The sequence below is a fragment of the Mixophyes fleayi genome, chromosome 3 (assembly GCF_038048845.1).
Source record: "Mixophyes fleayi isolate aMixFle1 chromosome 3, aMixFle1.hap1, whole genome shotgun sequence".
NCBI lineage: Eukaryota > Metazoa > Chordata > Amphibia > Anura > Limnodynastidae > Mixophyes > Mixophyes fleayi.
Genome location: NC_134404.1, coordinates 28,517,620 through 28,531,156, shown reverse-complemented (window position 1 = coordinate 28,531,156; position 13,537 = coordinate 28,517,620). Strand labels below are relative to the sequence as shown.

General features: G+C 37.9%; 1 protein-coding gene across 1 annotated transcript in view; it reads left to right on the top strand.

The window, feature by feature from the left end:
- Positions 1-13,537, top strand: part of LOC142143094 (uncharacterized) — a 76,785-nt gene that overhangs the window by 42,060 nt on the left and 21,188 nt on the right. The window contains exons 12-15 of the mRNA XM_075200808.1: positions 2,699-2,874; positions 9,360-9,556; positions 12,361-12,523; positions 13,165-13,314. Coding sequence (XP_075056909.1) covers positions 2,699-2,874; positions 9,360-9,556; positions 12,361-12,523; positions 13,165-13,314 — 686 coding nt within the window. The remainder of the gene's footprint in view (positions 1-2,698; positions 2,875-9,359; positions 9,557-12,360; positions 12,524-13,164; positions 13,315-13,537) is intronic.

Genomic DNA, 13,537 nt, shown 5'->3' with positions numbered 1-13,537 from the left:
GGGTGGGGTAGACAGAGAGACACGGGGGAGAGAGGGAGAGAAGGAGGAACTGAGGATAAGAATAAGGGAAGGGGAATGAAGGGGAAGAGGCAGAAGAAAAGGTAGGAAATTAAGTGGGAGACTGGAAGGCTTTAAGAAAAAGGTAGGTTTTTAAAGCCCATTTGAAACTGGACAGATTAGGGGAAGTTCTGATGGAGGCAGGGAGCATATGAACTATGAAGCCATTTTCCTATGAAGCTCATATTTCTATATAACTGTATAGGCCTTCAAAACGGTGCCTTGGGCTTCAAGGAGGTCCAGCTGTGACCGGCCCAACAAAGTCTAATCAGGGGTTCAAAAACTAACTTGCTTCAAAGGAAAAATGCCATCATAATTCATATTTTGGAAAATCCGGGTGTTACTCCATACTGAGGAGCAGAAAGCACATCACGGTTGTGAATGACAGGTATGGGTGGTATCCGTGAACAGCTAAAATCACATATCTTTCTAAAAGGTAGGTCACATTGTCAAAATTCCATCATGTTCGGTATTTAAATGTGTGAGAAGATATGACAGGATTATTGAATGGAAAGTTATGTCGCTGGAATATATCTGAGAAAAACTAAGAAAGGTCAATTCTTAGGAATAGTTTTGAACAAGCCTTAGGTGACACCAAAGGGACATTTCCGCCCCCACATTAGCATTCACACTGCCTTAGTGAATGCCGTCCCATTTGAGTTTGCTTAAAAACCTGTGTTTTGAAGGGACAAGTCAGACTTTGGGAAATCAATTCACATTGATTAGCTGTCTATCTTCCAAGCGAATTTCCCTTGGCTAGAAGATTTCACTTATCTGTAAGGTATGCTCTGAATTCAATTCATTTTATTTTAAACCGTTTAGCTATTTATGTCAATCTATTAATTGTTATTCATTATTTTTTATATCTGTATGCCCTGTACTTTTGTATATTAAATCTATAATTTAATATGTTGCGTCCTTGATACTCTAACGAATCTATTAGCCTGTTAAGAATAGAGCTCAACCAAGTTAACACTTGGAACGCCAGTGTGTGATTTGTTGATACTTTTGATTAACAAGCTGTGTGTGTTTGCATTTACATTTGTGTAACAGTCTGAAGGTGTGAAGAGGTAACCCTTTGCTTGCTGGTGTGGGTCTTGATAGTCTGTGGATAGCTAGTAGCATGTGTGCCAGTGTGGGACAGTATATTGGGGTCCTATTGCCCGTATTCAATAGGTGGTGGCAAACCTGAAGTGTCTGGGGGTGTGAAAGCACTGTGTTTGGGGGCGATTCAGTAGGTCTATAACCTGTTTGATAGGTAGAGAGAGACTGTGGGCTGAAATCTTGGGACTTCATACAGCAAACACCCCCAAAGTCATGGCAGCTGGGAGCGTGTTCGTGACACTCTGTATATTTAAAACCCTCCTGCTATCATTCAGGATTGGCCAAAAAGGGAATAATCCCTGTCTTCTTTATTTATTTTCTTTTTATCTAGGAGGGTGTTAATGTCTAAAGGAATACAACACTTTGTTTACTAAGCTACATGTTATTGGTGTGTGTGGTCCAGAGGTTATTCCCTTTGAAGAGCATTTATTCTCTATATACACAAACCTTCCTCCTATTGTCCACGATTGGCCAAAAAAAGGGAATGATCTCTGTCTGCTTTGGACCACACACACCAATAAGATGCAGCCTGATGAAAATGAATAATTGAGCAAATTTTTAAGGTACAGCACATATGCGCCAGCATTGTTGGGAAGTTCTCACTTGGTGATCAAAGCATTTTGTGTAGACTGATCAGTCTCATTACCATGTATAGCAGGGCTCCTCATAGTGGATGAGAGAGGAGATGCTTGGTAATCCTGTCTGTGTGTATGACATCAACACTTCTCATTACCTTCTATACCAGTACTCATCATAATAACTGTAGGGAAGGTGCATTAGCATTTATATCTGTATGAGAAGGTGCTTTATAATCATCCTCTTCTTATTACTATATATAGCAGGACTCCTCACAGTGGCTGTAGGGTAGATATATCAAAACTTCTAAAAAGGAAAAGTGGAGATGTTGCCCATAGAAATTAGTTAGATTCTAGCTAACATTTTCTAGAATGTACAAGATAAATTTTAGCTAGACTTTAATGTGTTGCTATGGGCAACACCTCAACTTTTCCATTATAGAACATTTGATAAATCTACTCATGTATGAGGAAGTGCTTAGTGATCATGTCTATATGTATGGCATTCTCATCCCCATCACCTTATGTAGCATGGCTCCTATCAGTGACTGCAGGAGGAGGTGCTACCTTGTGGAGCAGCTCTACTCTCAGTGACTATAGGAGGAGTCACTCAGTGATCATATCTGTGTGTAGTACATTAACATAGCATATACTATATGTGGTATATATATTAGTGTCTGTGTCTGCAGATTGTTTCACAGACAGTTCTCTTTACCACTGAGTTACTGTAATCAATCAAGTTTTTCAATAAAAAGTTTAAAATGACAGAATATTGAAATTCACAAATGAAACACGAAGTACATTTAACTCCGGGGCAAAGTGAACCTACCATCATTTTCATTTTGACTGATAGAAGTAAGAGCTATTAATGTAAGCTTACTTAACCTCTTTATGAATTGCTGAGCTGGCAAGTTGCAAACTATTACGTAACAATAGGTTAACGCTCTCTTGATTTTGTAAAGTAAGATTTATTGTGGGAAGGGTAATAAAGAGAACAGTAGTTGCCAAATATCAACATGTGAGGACAAGGTAAGGCTATTCTCCCAGGGTTTAAAAGCAGTTGACTCTGTACAGAAGGACAGAGGAGGAGAGACCAGACCTGCTCATTGTTTATGCTCCACACTGTACAGTGCTCAAAGTAAGAAACCAAATACTATTTTTTTTCATACCATAGCTGACAACTTTTTTTCTAGGAACCTATAAAGAAATTGGAACACAGATAGTATTAGGCTGTAATATCCTAATTTACTTAATATATATGATATTTTTTTGCTAGAGCTGTGTACCTCAAATCTTTCTCTGTCTTAAAGGGACAGTACTTAAACGAAACCTTCTATCTCGTTCCTGATTCTTTCTCTTACTTTTTCTGTCAATATAACTGAAATTTTGTAATCGTGAAGTATAGTATAAAAACCATGTATCTGTGTTATCATTCAGTTTATATCTGTAGACTTGCCTAATTTCTTGTTCTACACAGCCTTTTTTGTAGGTAACCATAAGCTTAAGCATTCCATTGTGTATACTAAAATATAGTGGAAGCTTGATTTGGAGTTATAGCATAAAGGAATTAGATGATTGTTTCTGTGTAGTTTTTAATTCAATATCAACCTCTACTGTAATTTATTGGGATATTAAAAGTCATCAAGGAGTTCTGTGCCCATCTAAAGGAACAAGACTGCAGGACTAGGGATTTTATATAGCTCACAGGAATCTGTGCTGAATTAGAATATCCATAATACTGTACATTAGGTGGTGTGTTATTGTTTATAATACATTTTTTTCCCAATAAATATTGAAGCGATGACATTGGAATTCAATGATTTTTAAAATACATAAACTGGGAATAAACAGATAGATGAGGTGATGAATAATATGGATTTTGGTTAACTTACTGCATAAGTCCAAAACATAATTAACATTTAATTACTTTTTAATTTGACTTTCACTGGAGATCTTCTTTGATAGGTTCTCATTTTGATTTAATAAAACATAGTTGTTGATGTACAGTAAGTGGTATATACTGTAGATTACTGTGACACAAGATGTACAATGTGGTAAACACTAGTATGTAAAACAGCACTGCACTGGGGGGGCTGCTCACCAGTCTGCTGGTGTCCCCTAGGTTTTAAATGGAAGCCCTACCTCGCACTCTTCATTCATCTTCTCCAGTCCTGAACCAAAGTGTAGCATGGAGGTCATCATCTCCTTCTAACATCCAGTGCTAAGCTCCATCTTATCCTGTCCTGAACCAAGGCTGTAGCATGGAGGTCATCATCTCCTCCTAACATCCAGTGCTATGCTCCATCTTATCCTGTCCTGAACTATGGCTGTAGCATGGAGGTCATCACCTTTATCTAACATCCAGTGCTATGCTCCATCTTATCCTGTCCTGAACCAAGGCTGTAGCATGGAGGTCATCATCTCCTCCTAACATCCAGTGCTATGCTCCATCTTATCCTGTCCTGAACCAAGGCTGTAGCATCGAGGTCATCACCTTCATCTAACATCCAGTGCTATGCTCATTCTTATCCTGTCCTGAACCAAGGCTGTAGCAAGGAGGTCATCATCTCCCCCTAACATCCAGTGCCATGCTCCATCTTATCCTGTCCTGAACCAAAGTGTAGCATGGAGGTCATCATCTCCTTCTAACATTCAGTGCTATGCTCCATCTTGTCCTGTCCTGAACCAAGGCTGTAGCATGGAGGTCATCTTCTCCTCCTAACATCAAGCACCATGCTCGTTCTTCTGTGCCACATGTTTTCTCCCTTCTAGTGTCCTGAACTGCCACCAGGAAACCTGTGGAAAGAAAAAGAAGATGTTGCTGCTTGGAGAACATACAAGTTTGACATCACTGCTAAAGGGGTGCACCCAGAGGGGTTTCCTAGTCTCCAGAAACCCCTGTCCTACCTGGGGTGCCGTATGCTTACAGTGGCTGGCCCCTCTCCCGGGACCAGCCAATACTGCTTGTAGCTTGCGATCGTCTCCCAGTCAGTCTCCTGTTGTGTGAGCACAGCTCTCTGCCGGCAGTTTGGCCGCGCCCCTTCCTCCCACATGGCCAGCATGGGTGTTATGCAGGAGGGAGCAGAAGAAGGTAAGAATGTGTGTGTGTGTGTGTGTGTGTGTATGTGTGTATGTGTGTGTGTCTGGGTTTGTCTGTGTATATGACAGCTTACATGTCTGTGCGCTTTATTCTGTGTGTTTGTGTATGTGTGTGTCTGTGCTTACCTGTGCATATGGCAGTTTACATGTCTGTGTGATCACAAAGGGGGTAAGGAGTGTTAGGTTATAACTTATTGGTTGCTATGCAGCATGTCAATCATTAAAAGAAACCAACAATTTGACTAAGACAATAGTTCTCCATTAAAGGGGATATATAGGCAGTTACCTGTCTAAGAAATGTGTCTGTTTTTTATATTTTGTTTTATTATTGTGGCTCCAGAAATTATTTTTTAGGCGCTTCTGTGAGTCCCATTAGCAGTTTGCTGCTTTCGTTTAGCCCATGTTGTATGGTTTCTCCAGCAGAATGTTAACATTAAACACAAAACCATTTACTTGCAAAACCACTGTTAATTATATGAGTTACTGTTAAACTATTGCAACTATATGTGGTCAGTAAAAGACAGATTCTAGCAATGATAAATAATGAAAGACTTAATTAAAATGAATGAATTGGTAGCTTGTATGTCATCAGAGGATGTAATTGTTAGTCAGTTACAATAGAAAACTGATTAGAAAAGAAGTGCAAGTGATTTACAAATGCTGCACTGTTATAAAATAAAATAAATAAAAAATTGGGCAGCATGTCTTCCTCCATATACTCAAATAGCACCAAATCTAAATAGACTCGGTTGGATTTCTCCATAAAGAGGAGACCATGAGCATGTTGTCCCAATGCAATTTTTAAAACCCACTAGATATTATAGACATTAAGCTGTGGTGAGAACAAGGGAAACATTTTCTGCAGAATTCCAGAGAGAGAACAATCATTTCTAATTTGAGATTACAAAAATAAAGATGCTCTGAGAAGAACAAGTATGATTCTGAGCTATTGATTTTGAGAAGTCGATGCGATAGAAAATATATTTGTAATGAACCTTTACCTGTAGAGTGAGTGTTTGCTTTTTTACTAAAGTAATACTTTTCTGCTTGTCTAAATGGAAAGAATATAATATTCTTTGTGAGTATGGCATGACTAGGTGGCCTGGTTTCCATTGCAACAGGTGGATGATCGTGCCTATAATACACATCTTCTACATATACTGCATGTTTTTATGCCAAGTATCTTGCTACAGTACAGTATAATGCGCTGAACACAAATAAATATATATATATATATATATATATATATATATATATATATATTATATATATATATTAGAGATGGGCGGGTCCGGTTCCTCGAGAACCGAATCCAACTGAATATCGCCTATCCGAGTATCGAGCCGAGTAGCTCGGTACTCTCCCGCCCGCTCCGAATCCAAATCGAGGCCGAACGTCATCGTGACGTCGTCAGATCTCGGGGCTCGGTTCACACGATACTTCAAGATTATAAATACATGCCTCCACAGCAATCCATTGTAATTTGACAGAGGGAGAGAGCAGGGTGTAGTCACAGGCTGATTAGAGCAGGTACAGAGAATACAATATTCTGATTCCAATTGTGCTAACAAAAATTGCTAGAGAAGAGAGGAGGATAGAGGATTTTTTTTTTTTCAATATTTGGCAGTCTCCCCCATAATTGTGGATAAATATTTCAGGCTGTCAAAATTATTATCTGTCAGCAGTATCTACCAAATACTATTTAGAACTCCCCAGTGCTTTTGGGGTCTCCCCCATAATTGTGCATAAATATTTCTGGGTGTCAAAATTATTATCTGTCAGCAGTATCTACCAAATACTATTTAGCACTCCCCAGTGCTTTTGGGGTCTCCCCCATAATTGTGCATAAATATTTCTGGCTGTGAAAATTACTATCTGTCAGCAGTATCTATTAAATACTTTTTAGCACTCCCCAGTGCTTTTGGGGTGTCCCCATAATTGTGCATAAATATTTCTGGCTGTCAAAATTACTATCTGTCAGCAGTATCTACCAAATAATTTGTAGCACTACAAGTGCTTTGGGCTCAGAATGGATTCAAAGCAGTCCACATATGAGCAGAATGAGCAACCAGGTTCTGTCACCAGTCCTGATGGTAGTGTTCCCAGTACGTCATCTGGGCAAGGCGATGTCAAACTACACAGTGTTTTGAAATCAGTCAAAAAACACACACAATTTTTTTTTTTACTGTGTTGAAGCGAAAAAGAAGTGTAACTGAGGAAAAGTTAAGTGCCAATAAAAAAAAATTGCCAACATGCCATTCTACACACGCAGTGGCAAAGAAAAAACCTTTCTCTATTAGTGGCAGATCCAAAAAAGTTACCGAGCCTACAATTGGTGCACAACGACTGTTACGAGTCAAAGCCGTTCTGCAAGATAACAGTAAGGCATTAGAGGATAATGTATGCTCTGAATCACAAATGATACCAATCCCTGTGGAGAGTCCATCCAACAGTGGGATGTCTAATCGTGAGCATTCTGTTAGTGTACCCATAAAGAGTGACCCTTTCAGCAGTTCTGCTGATGTGTGCCTGAACAGCCCGAGTGTAGCCAGTGATACACCAAGTGAGGATGACACTTTATCTTTAGAAGAGGATGTGGGGGAGATTTGTGTATCCGACAAGGGCGCTGCTGAGTATGCGGTTGATTGTGTAAATTCTGCAGCAGTGTGGCACCAGTGGCGGGTGAGGTTCTGGCAACAATATGCACTTTCCAAACACAAGAAGTGATGACGCAGGGGGCAGACCACAACAGTTTAACATCTGGGCTGGTTTGAAAGATTTTTCAAAAAAATGAGTGACCTTGACCATAACTCCAACCAATCCTACTATTAACATGCAAAGGATGGTGGAGGGCCTATCAGGGATTAAACTGCATTTTTACGAATTTGCACTCATACGGTTTGGGTGTAATATACACCCAAAGACGAGTGCTCAATTGCTAAGAGTCATTGATGAAGAGGAAGACAAGCAGGCTTGTCTAGAGAATTTACAAGACCAAGTAATTTGAATTCCAAAAGTGGTGCGCAACTACTGTTACGTGTGAAAGCCGAGCTGCAAGAAAACACTAAGGCAAATCCCTGTGGAGAGTCCATCCAACAGTGGTATGTCTAATCGTGAGCATTCTGATAATGTACCCATAAAAAAGGGCCCTTTCAGCAGTTCTGCTGATGTGTGCCTGAACAGCCCGAATGTAGCTGGTGATACACAAATTGAGGATGCCACTTTGGAATTAGAAGAGGATGAGGGGAAGATTTTTGTGTTGGCGACAAGGGCACTAATGATGATGTTGATGATTATGATGCAGACAGATACCAAACTGCCTTTGTCCATTTCTTTTAATATTCTAATTCTACAGTCTATGCAGGCTGCATCTTTTCTATTTTAATACAAGTGGATGGGTGGGGTTTGATGCAGACAGATACCAAACTGCCATTGTCCATTTCTTTTAATATTCTAATTCTACAGTCTATGCAGGCTGCTTCTTTTCTATTTTAATACAAGTGGATGTGGGGGTCTAATGCAGACAGATACCAAACTGCCTTTGTACATTTCTTTTAATATTCTAAATCTACAGTCTATGCAGGCTGCTTTTTTTCTATTCAACTACAAGTGGAGGGCTGGGGGGTCATAGACAGCCACCAAACTACCTTGGTCCATTTTTTTTTTATATTGTTCAGTCTATACAGGCTCCTTTTTTTCTATTCAACTACAAGTGGAGGGCGGGGGGGGGGCTATAGAGACAGAAACCAAACTGCCTTGGTCCATTTCTTTAGATGTTTAACTATAAGTGTAGGGTGTAATATACACCCAAAGACGATGGCTTCATTGCCAATATGCATAGATGGAGAGGAAGACAATCTGGTTTGTGTGTAGAATTAATGAAGGCCTACCTACCAGGAATTAAACTGTTTTTTGGATAATTTATTAGCTTTACAATTACATTACTTATCCAAGAAACAGGTGGAGCACTAAATATGGTTATTTTAGGCCCAAAAACATTGATTTTCCAACAAAATAGCAAAACAAAACCAAACAAAACCAAAACCAAAACATGCAATGGCGGTTTTGCAAAACCAAAACACGACAGTAATACAGATCCAAAACCAAATACAAAACCAAAACACGTGGGTTCAGTGACCATCTCTAATATATATGTATACATATATGTGTTAGATCTGGTAAATTCTAAAATACACATCTAACAAGATCTGTTGGATCCAACACTGTTTACTGTGGGAAGCACTAAACACTCACTTATAATGAGGTTTCATATAGAAGATTAAGCTTGTATAAGTATAGATGTTAAACCCTGTACAATGAATTACTGTAAACTAGCTACATTCTTCTGTAGTCTCATCTGCATGGGCCTTGGAGTCTTGCAGCTCCCTCTGTTTCTCTCTGATGACCAAAACCATAGCAGGACAGGAGAGAGATCTTCAGTGACCTTGGTTTGCTCTGTAGTTTGATTATAACTAATTTGTTTCCTTATAAAAAAAAGAACTATGTTTTGTCTTACCTCTCTAGATTGTACAGAAGACATGATTACCATTGACCCTGTGACAATTTTTCTGTCTGTTGTTGTCATCCTATTTTTGGCCAATGTTTTTAACAACCGGAAACAACGCAATAACAAGAATTTCCCCCCTGGACCAACGCCTTTACCGATCATTGGAAATATGCACATCATTGACTTTGCAAAACGTCATAAAACATTTATAGAGGTAATATAGTACCTATACTTAACACAATAAATTCATTAAAAGGGCTTAATTAAGAACTTTACAAAATCCTCTTGTCAATAATATTACTTTGAGTAGTGCCGCCCACCTTTCCCTTGTGAGGGTGAAAATTATAATTTTATTTATTGATAAGTAAATTATAAAATGTTGTTATAAGTTTAAATAATAAAGACCAGATATATTTCTGCTTGCTGGAATCTGAAGCCAACGCCTAGATCAATCATCTGCTAAGCAAGATAAGGAAACCCAGCCCCATTACCATACAATCTGAAGACTGCAAGGACACAATGCCTAGATCAGTCATCTGCTAAGCAAGATAAGGAAAACTCACCTTTATTACCATATATGGACTTTAGAATCTGCTAAATTATGCTCTACATTTACTGGACAACAGCCTAATTCTGTGTATATATACAAATGAGCAGGGCTGGAAAGCAGCCAGAACTGACTCTGAAACATAACCAGGTTTCTGAGTTTCATTTTTCTACTCTCCAGTCGACTGACAGATTTGCTGTTATTGAGAAATCAGGTTATCAGAGGCTTATCAGTGGGGCACCAAGCCTTGGCTCACCGACACCATCTAACTAGCAGGGTCCTGGCAAATCACCCATGTTGCTGCTTAAATTGACACAAAACTAGGGAGATCTCTGACAACAAGCTTTAAAATAGAGCTGAAAGACCGCCATCCAATTACTGTCATTGACATCCTTTAATTTAAACGATATGTCCACTGTTTGGTCAATATAAGGCTAATTTACTTACATTTTATCTAGGGGCAAAAGGTGTACTAAAATACACCAATCAGACATTTACTTTCAATATTTAATTTAAACAAGAAAAATATAAGTTAATTGCTCATTTATTCCTCTGGTTTACTGCAAATTTTGTCACTAAATGTTAGTAAAATTTTACAAAGTTTTGAATATGCCATTCAGAAATAAACAGAGGATAAGTTTTCTAAACTAAGGTAGGTGTTAGATACATTTGGTTACACATTGTAGCAAATACTCTATAGCAAATAAATAGTTGCTACTAAATGGTGTGAACATACTTTAACTTTTTTATTTAATTTTTTTACTTTTTTTACTAGTATAAAACATCACCCCACCTAAACTCTCATCCAGCATTACTATAAGTAATAAGGTAAACAGAGTATTAATTCCAACAATGCTAGTGACATGTCAATAACATGCGCAGTAGTAGTAATTCTTACTAATATGTCAGCTGTAGTTTTATGAAAATGAACACTACCTGCATTATTCTTCCATAACCATTAGAAAATGATGCCTCAGAGTTTGGGTAGAGCTGCATTGGGAAACTGTGTAGCTGCCAATATTGAAACTGATACTTCTGATACTCAAAGGAAGGAATATAGTAAAATAATTCATTTTCTACAGCAATAGGTTTAAAAATAGAATTGAGGATAAAAATATGAGCTGCATCAGAATTGTACATAAAATGTGTGATTTTTACTGTCATACATTTGTTTAAATGAGAAGTATCATGACATTGAACGTAAAATGTAATATTAGTTTCCCAATTTCACAACTGCAATGAATTAAACATTCCCTCCAGAAAAAAATAGGCAGAGGATTATTTACTAACATTGCTCCTTACTACTACAACTGCATACTAAACCATAGCAAACCAGTAGGCAACTATCTTTTATTATGTCTAGTATAAGACAGTCAAAGAAAAGTCTGATTGGATGCAACAGGTTGAGTGAAGATTTTCTCCATTTGAGCATTGTTAGTAAAAATTGAGAGGGATTCACAAACAAATTGGTGTTCTATTACATCATCATCATCATCATCATCACCATTTATTTATATAGCGCCACTGATTCCGCAGCGCTGTACAGAGAGCTCATTCACATCTGTCCCTGCCCCACTAGAGCTCACAGTCTAAATTCCCTAATATAGACACACACTCACACACAGACAGAGAGGGAGACAGACAGGTAGAGACTAGGGTCAATTTTGATAGTAGCCAATTAACCTACTAGTATGTTTTTGGAGTGTGGGAGGAAACCGGAGCACCCGGAGGAAACCCACGCAAACACAGGGAGAACATAGAAACTCCACACAGATAAGGCCATGGTTGGTAATTGAACTCATGACCCCAGTGCTGTGAGGCAGAAGTGCTACCACTACGCCACCGTGCTGCCCTATTACATCTATAAACATATGTTTAAATCATTTTTCGTGCAGCCAAAATATGTTTTTTAAATTTTATTTATTTCCATCAAAATTAACATCTTTTACTTTTCTCATTAAAATTTCTCCACTCAACATTATTATATGGAAGTGCCATGTGCTACTTTTAACAATAACATTCACAAAGTATCAATTCTCTAAATTATTTCATTCATATTGACCTAAAATAAACAAATAATATTCCACTATGAAAAAAGATTTCTTCACACACCGGTGTAAATTAAATCATGAAAATAGTATTAAGATATTTTTAGACAGAGCTATTTGTGAATTTCATTTTGCATCACTCAGCTTATCTACACTGTCAAGGCTCACTGTACCTATTTGGGAAGTGTCCAACTGGCATGTACAGAATGAGTGAATACTTGACAAGAATAACTCCAGCCTCACATGCTAGATGGGACATTCCACATTGGATTGGGCCAGTAATTTGTGAGAGAGGGGAAAATGGGTGGGGTAAATCATGGGTGGGGTAACTGTGGGAAATGGGAGCCAAAATATTAAGCTTAAAAATATTTAATAATTGTTCTTTTAATGCTCTGCTGATTAATTTTTTGATTGTTTTTACAGTTGTCCAAGAAGTACGGCTCAGTATTCAGTATCCAGTTAGGGTTAGAAAAGATGGTCATCCTGTGTGGTTATAACACGGTAAAAGATGCTCTAATCAACTATGCTGAAGAATTTTGTGAACGACCCGATTCACCGCTGTTTGCTAAAATATCAAGAGGACATGGTAACTATTTTGAGTGAAAAGTCATTAGAAAACATAAAAAGAGTTGAATCCATATATTAAACACACTAAAAGAACATCTAAGTAAAATAACTCCTTCTCAATGAATGCAAAATTCCAGTCACTGCTTACATGCATTTCAAAAGTGGCAGCATACAGATGCCATTAACATGAAACCAATTATATTATATGTGATCATAGGTACTGACACTCTGGGAAAATGTGCCTGAAAGTGTTTTAAAATTCTAGATATAAAAGTAAATCCAAGTCCATTATTTTAAAATGGCAATTTAATTAAAGACAAAGGCCATCAGGTTTGTCTTTAATTAACTTGCCACTTAGTCTAATCTGTCAGATGTCACTCCAGGCTACTCTAAACCTACACAAGCCATGGCTATGAAGCTTTATGACTCATTTGTTGCAGGATGGAATAACAAAAATGTGTTCAATAATAGCTGTAAGGTTTTCAGGTGAATGGAGTGTGAGATGGTAGTTTATGGATTAGGATTTGGTTGTGGGTTGTTAGTGGGAGAGAGCAACATTTAGTTGTAAGGGACAACTGTCATTTTGATGACATTCATATTTTCCTTTGTAATTTTAGTAGAAATATGTAAAACTCAGTGATCTGTATTCATTCTATTCAGGTATTATCCTTGCTCATGGTGAGAACTCGAAAGTGATGAGACGATTTGCTCTATCAACACTACGAGATTATGGAATGGGGAAGAAGAGTATAGAAACCAAGATTAAGGATGAATGTGAATGTTTAATGCAGATATTTAGATCATATAAAGGTAAGTATTTGCTCTTGACACTCATTTTCACAATAACACAGATAACAAGGCTCAAATACCACTTTTACCATTTTGTTAGTGTATATATATATATATATATATATATATATATAAACAAGTTAACCCGTGCATGATACTCATGCATTCTAGTCCAATCAAGCTACTTAAGGTGTTAAAAAGGTTCTTGTCATGCATTTGGGCCATAGTCCAGGCCTCAACCACC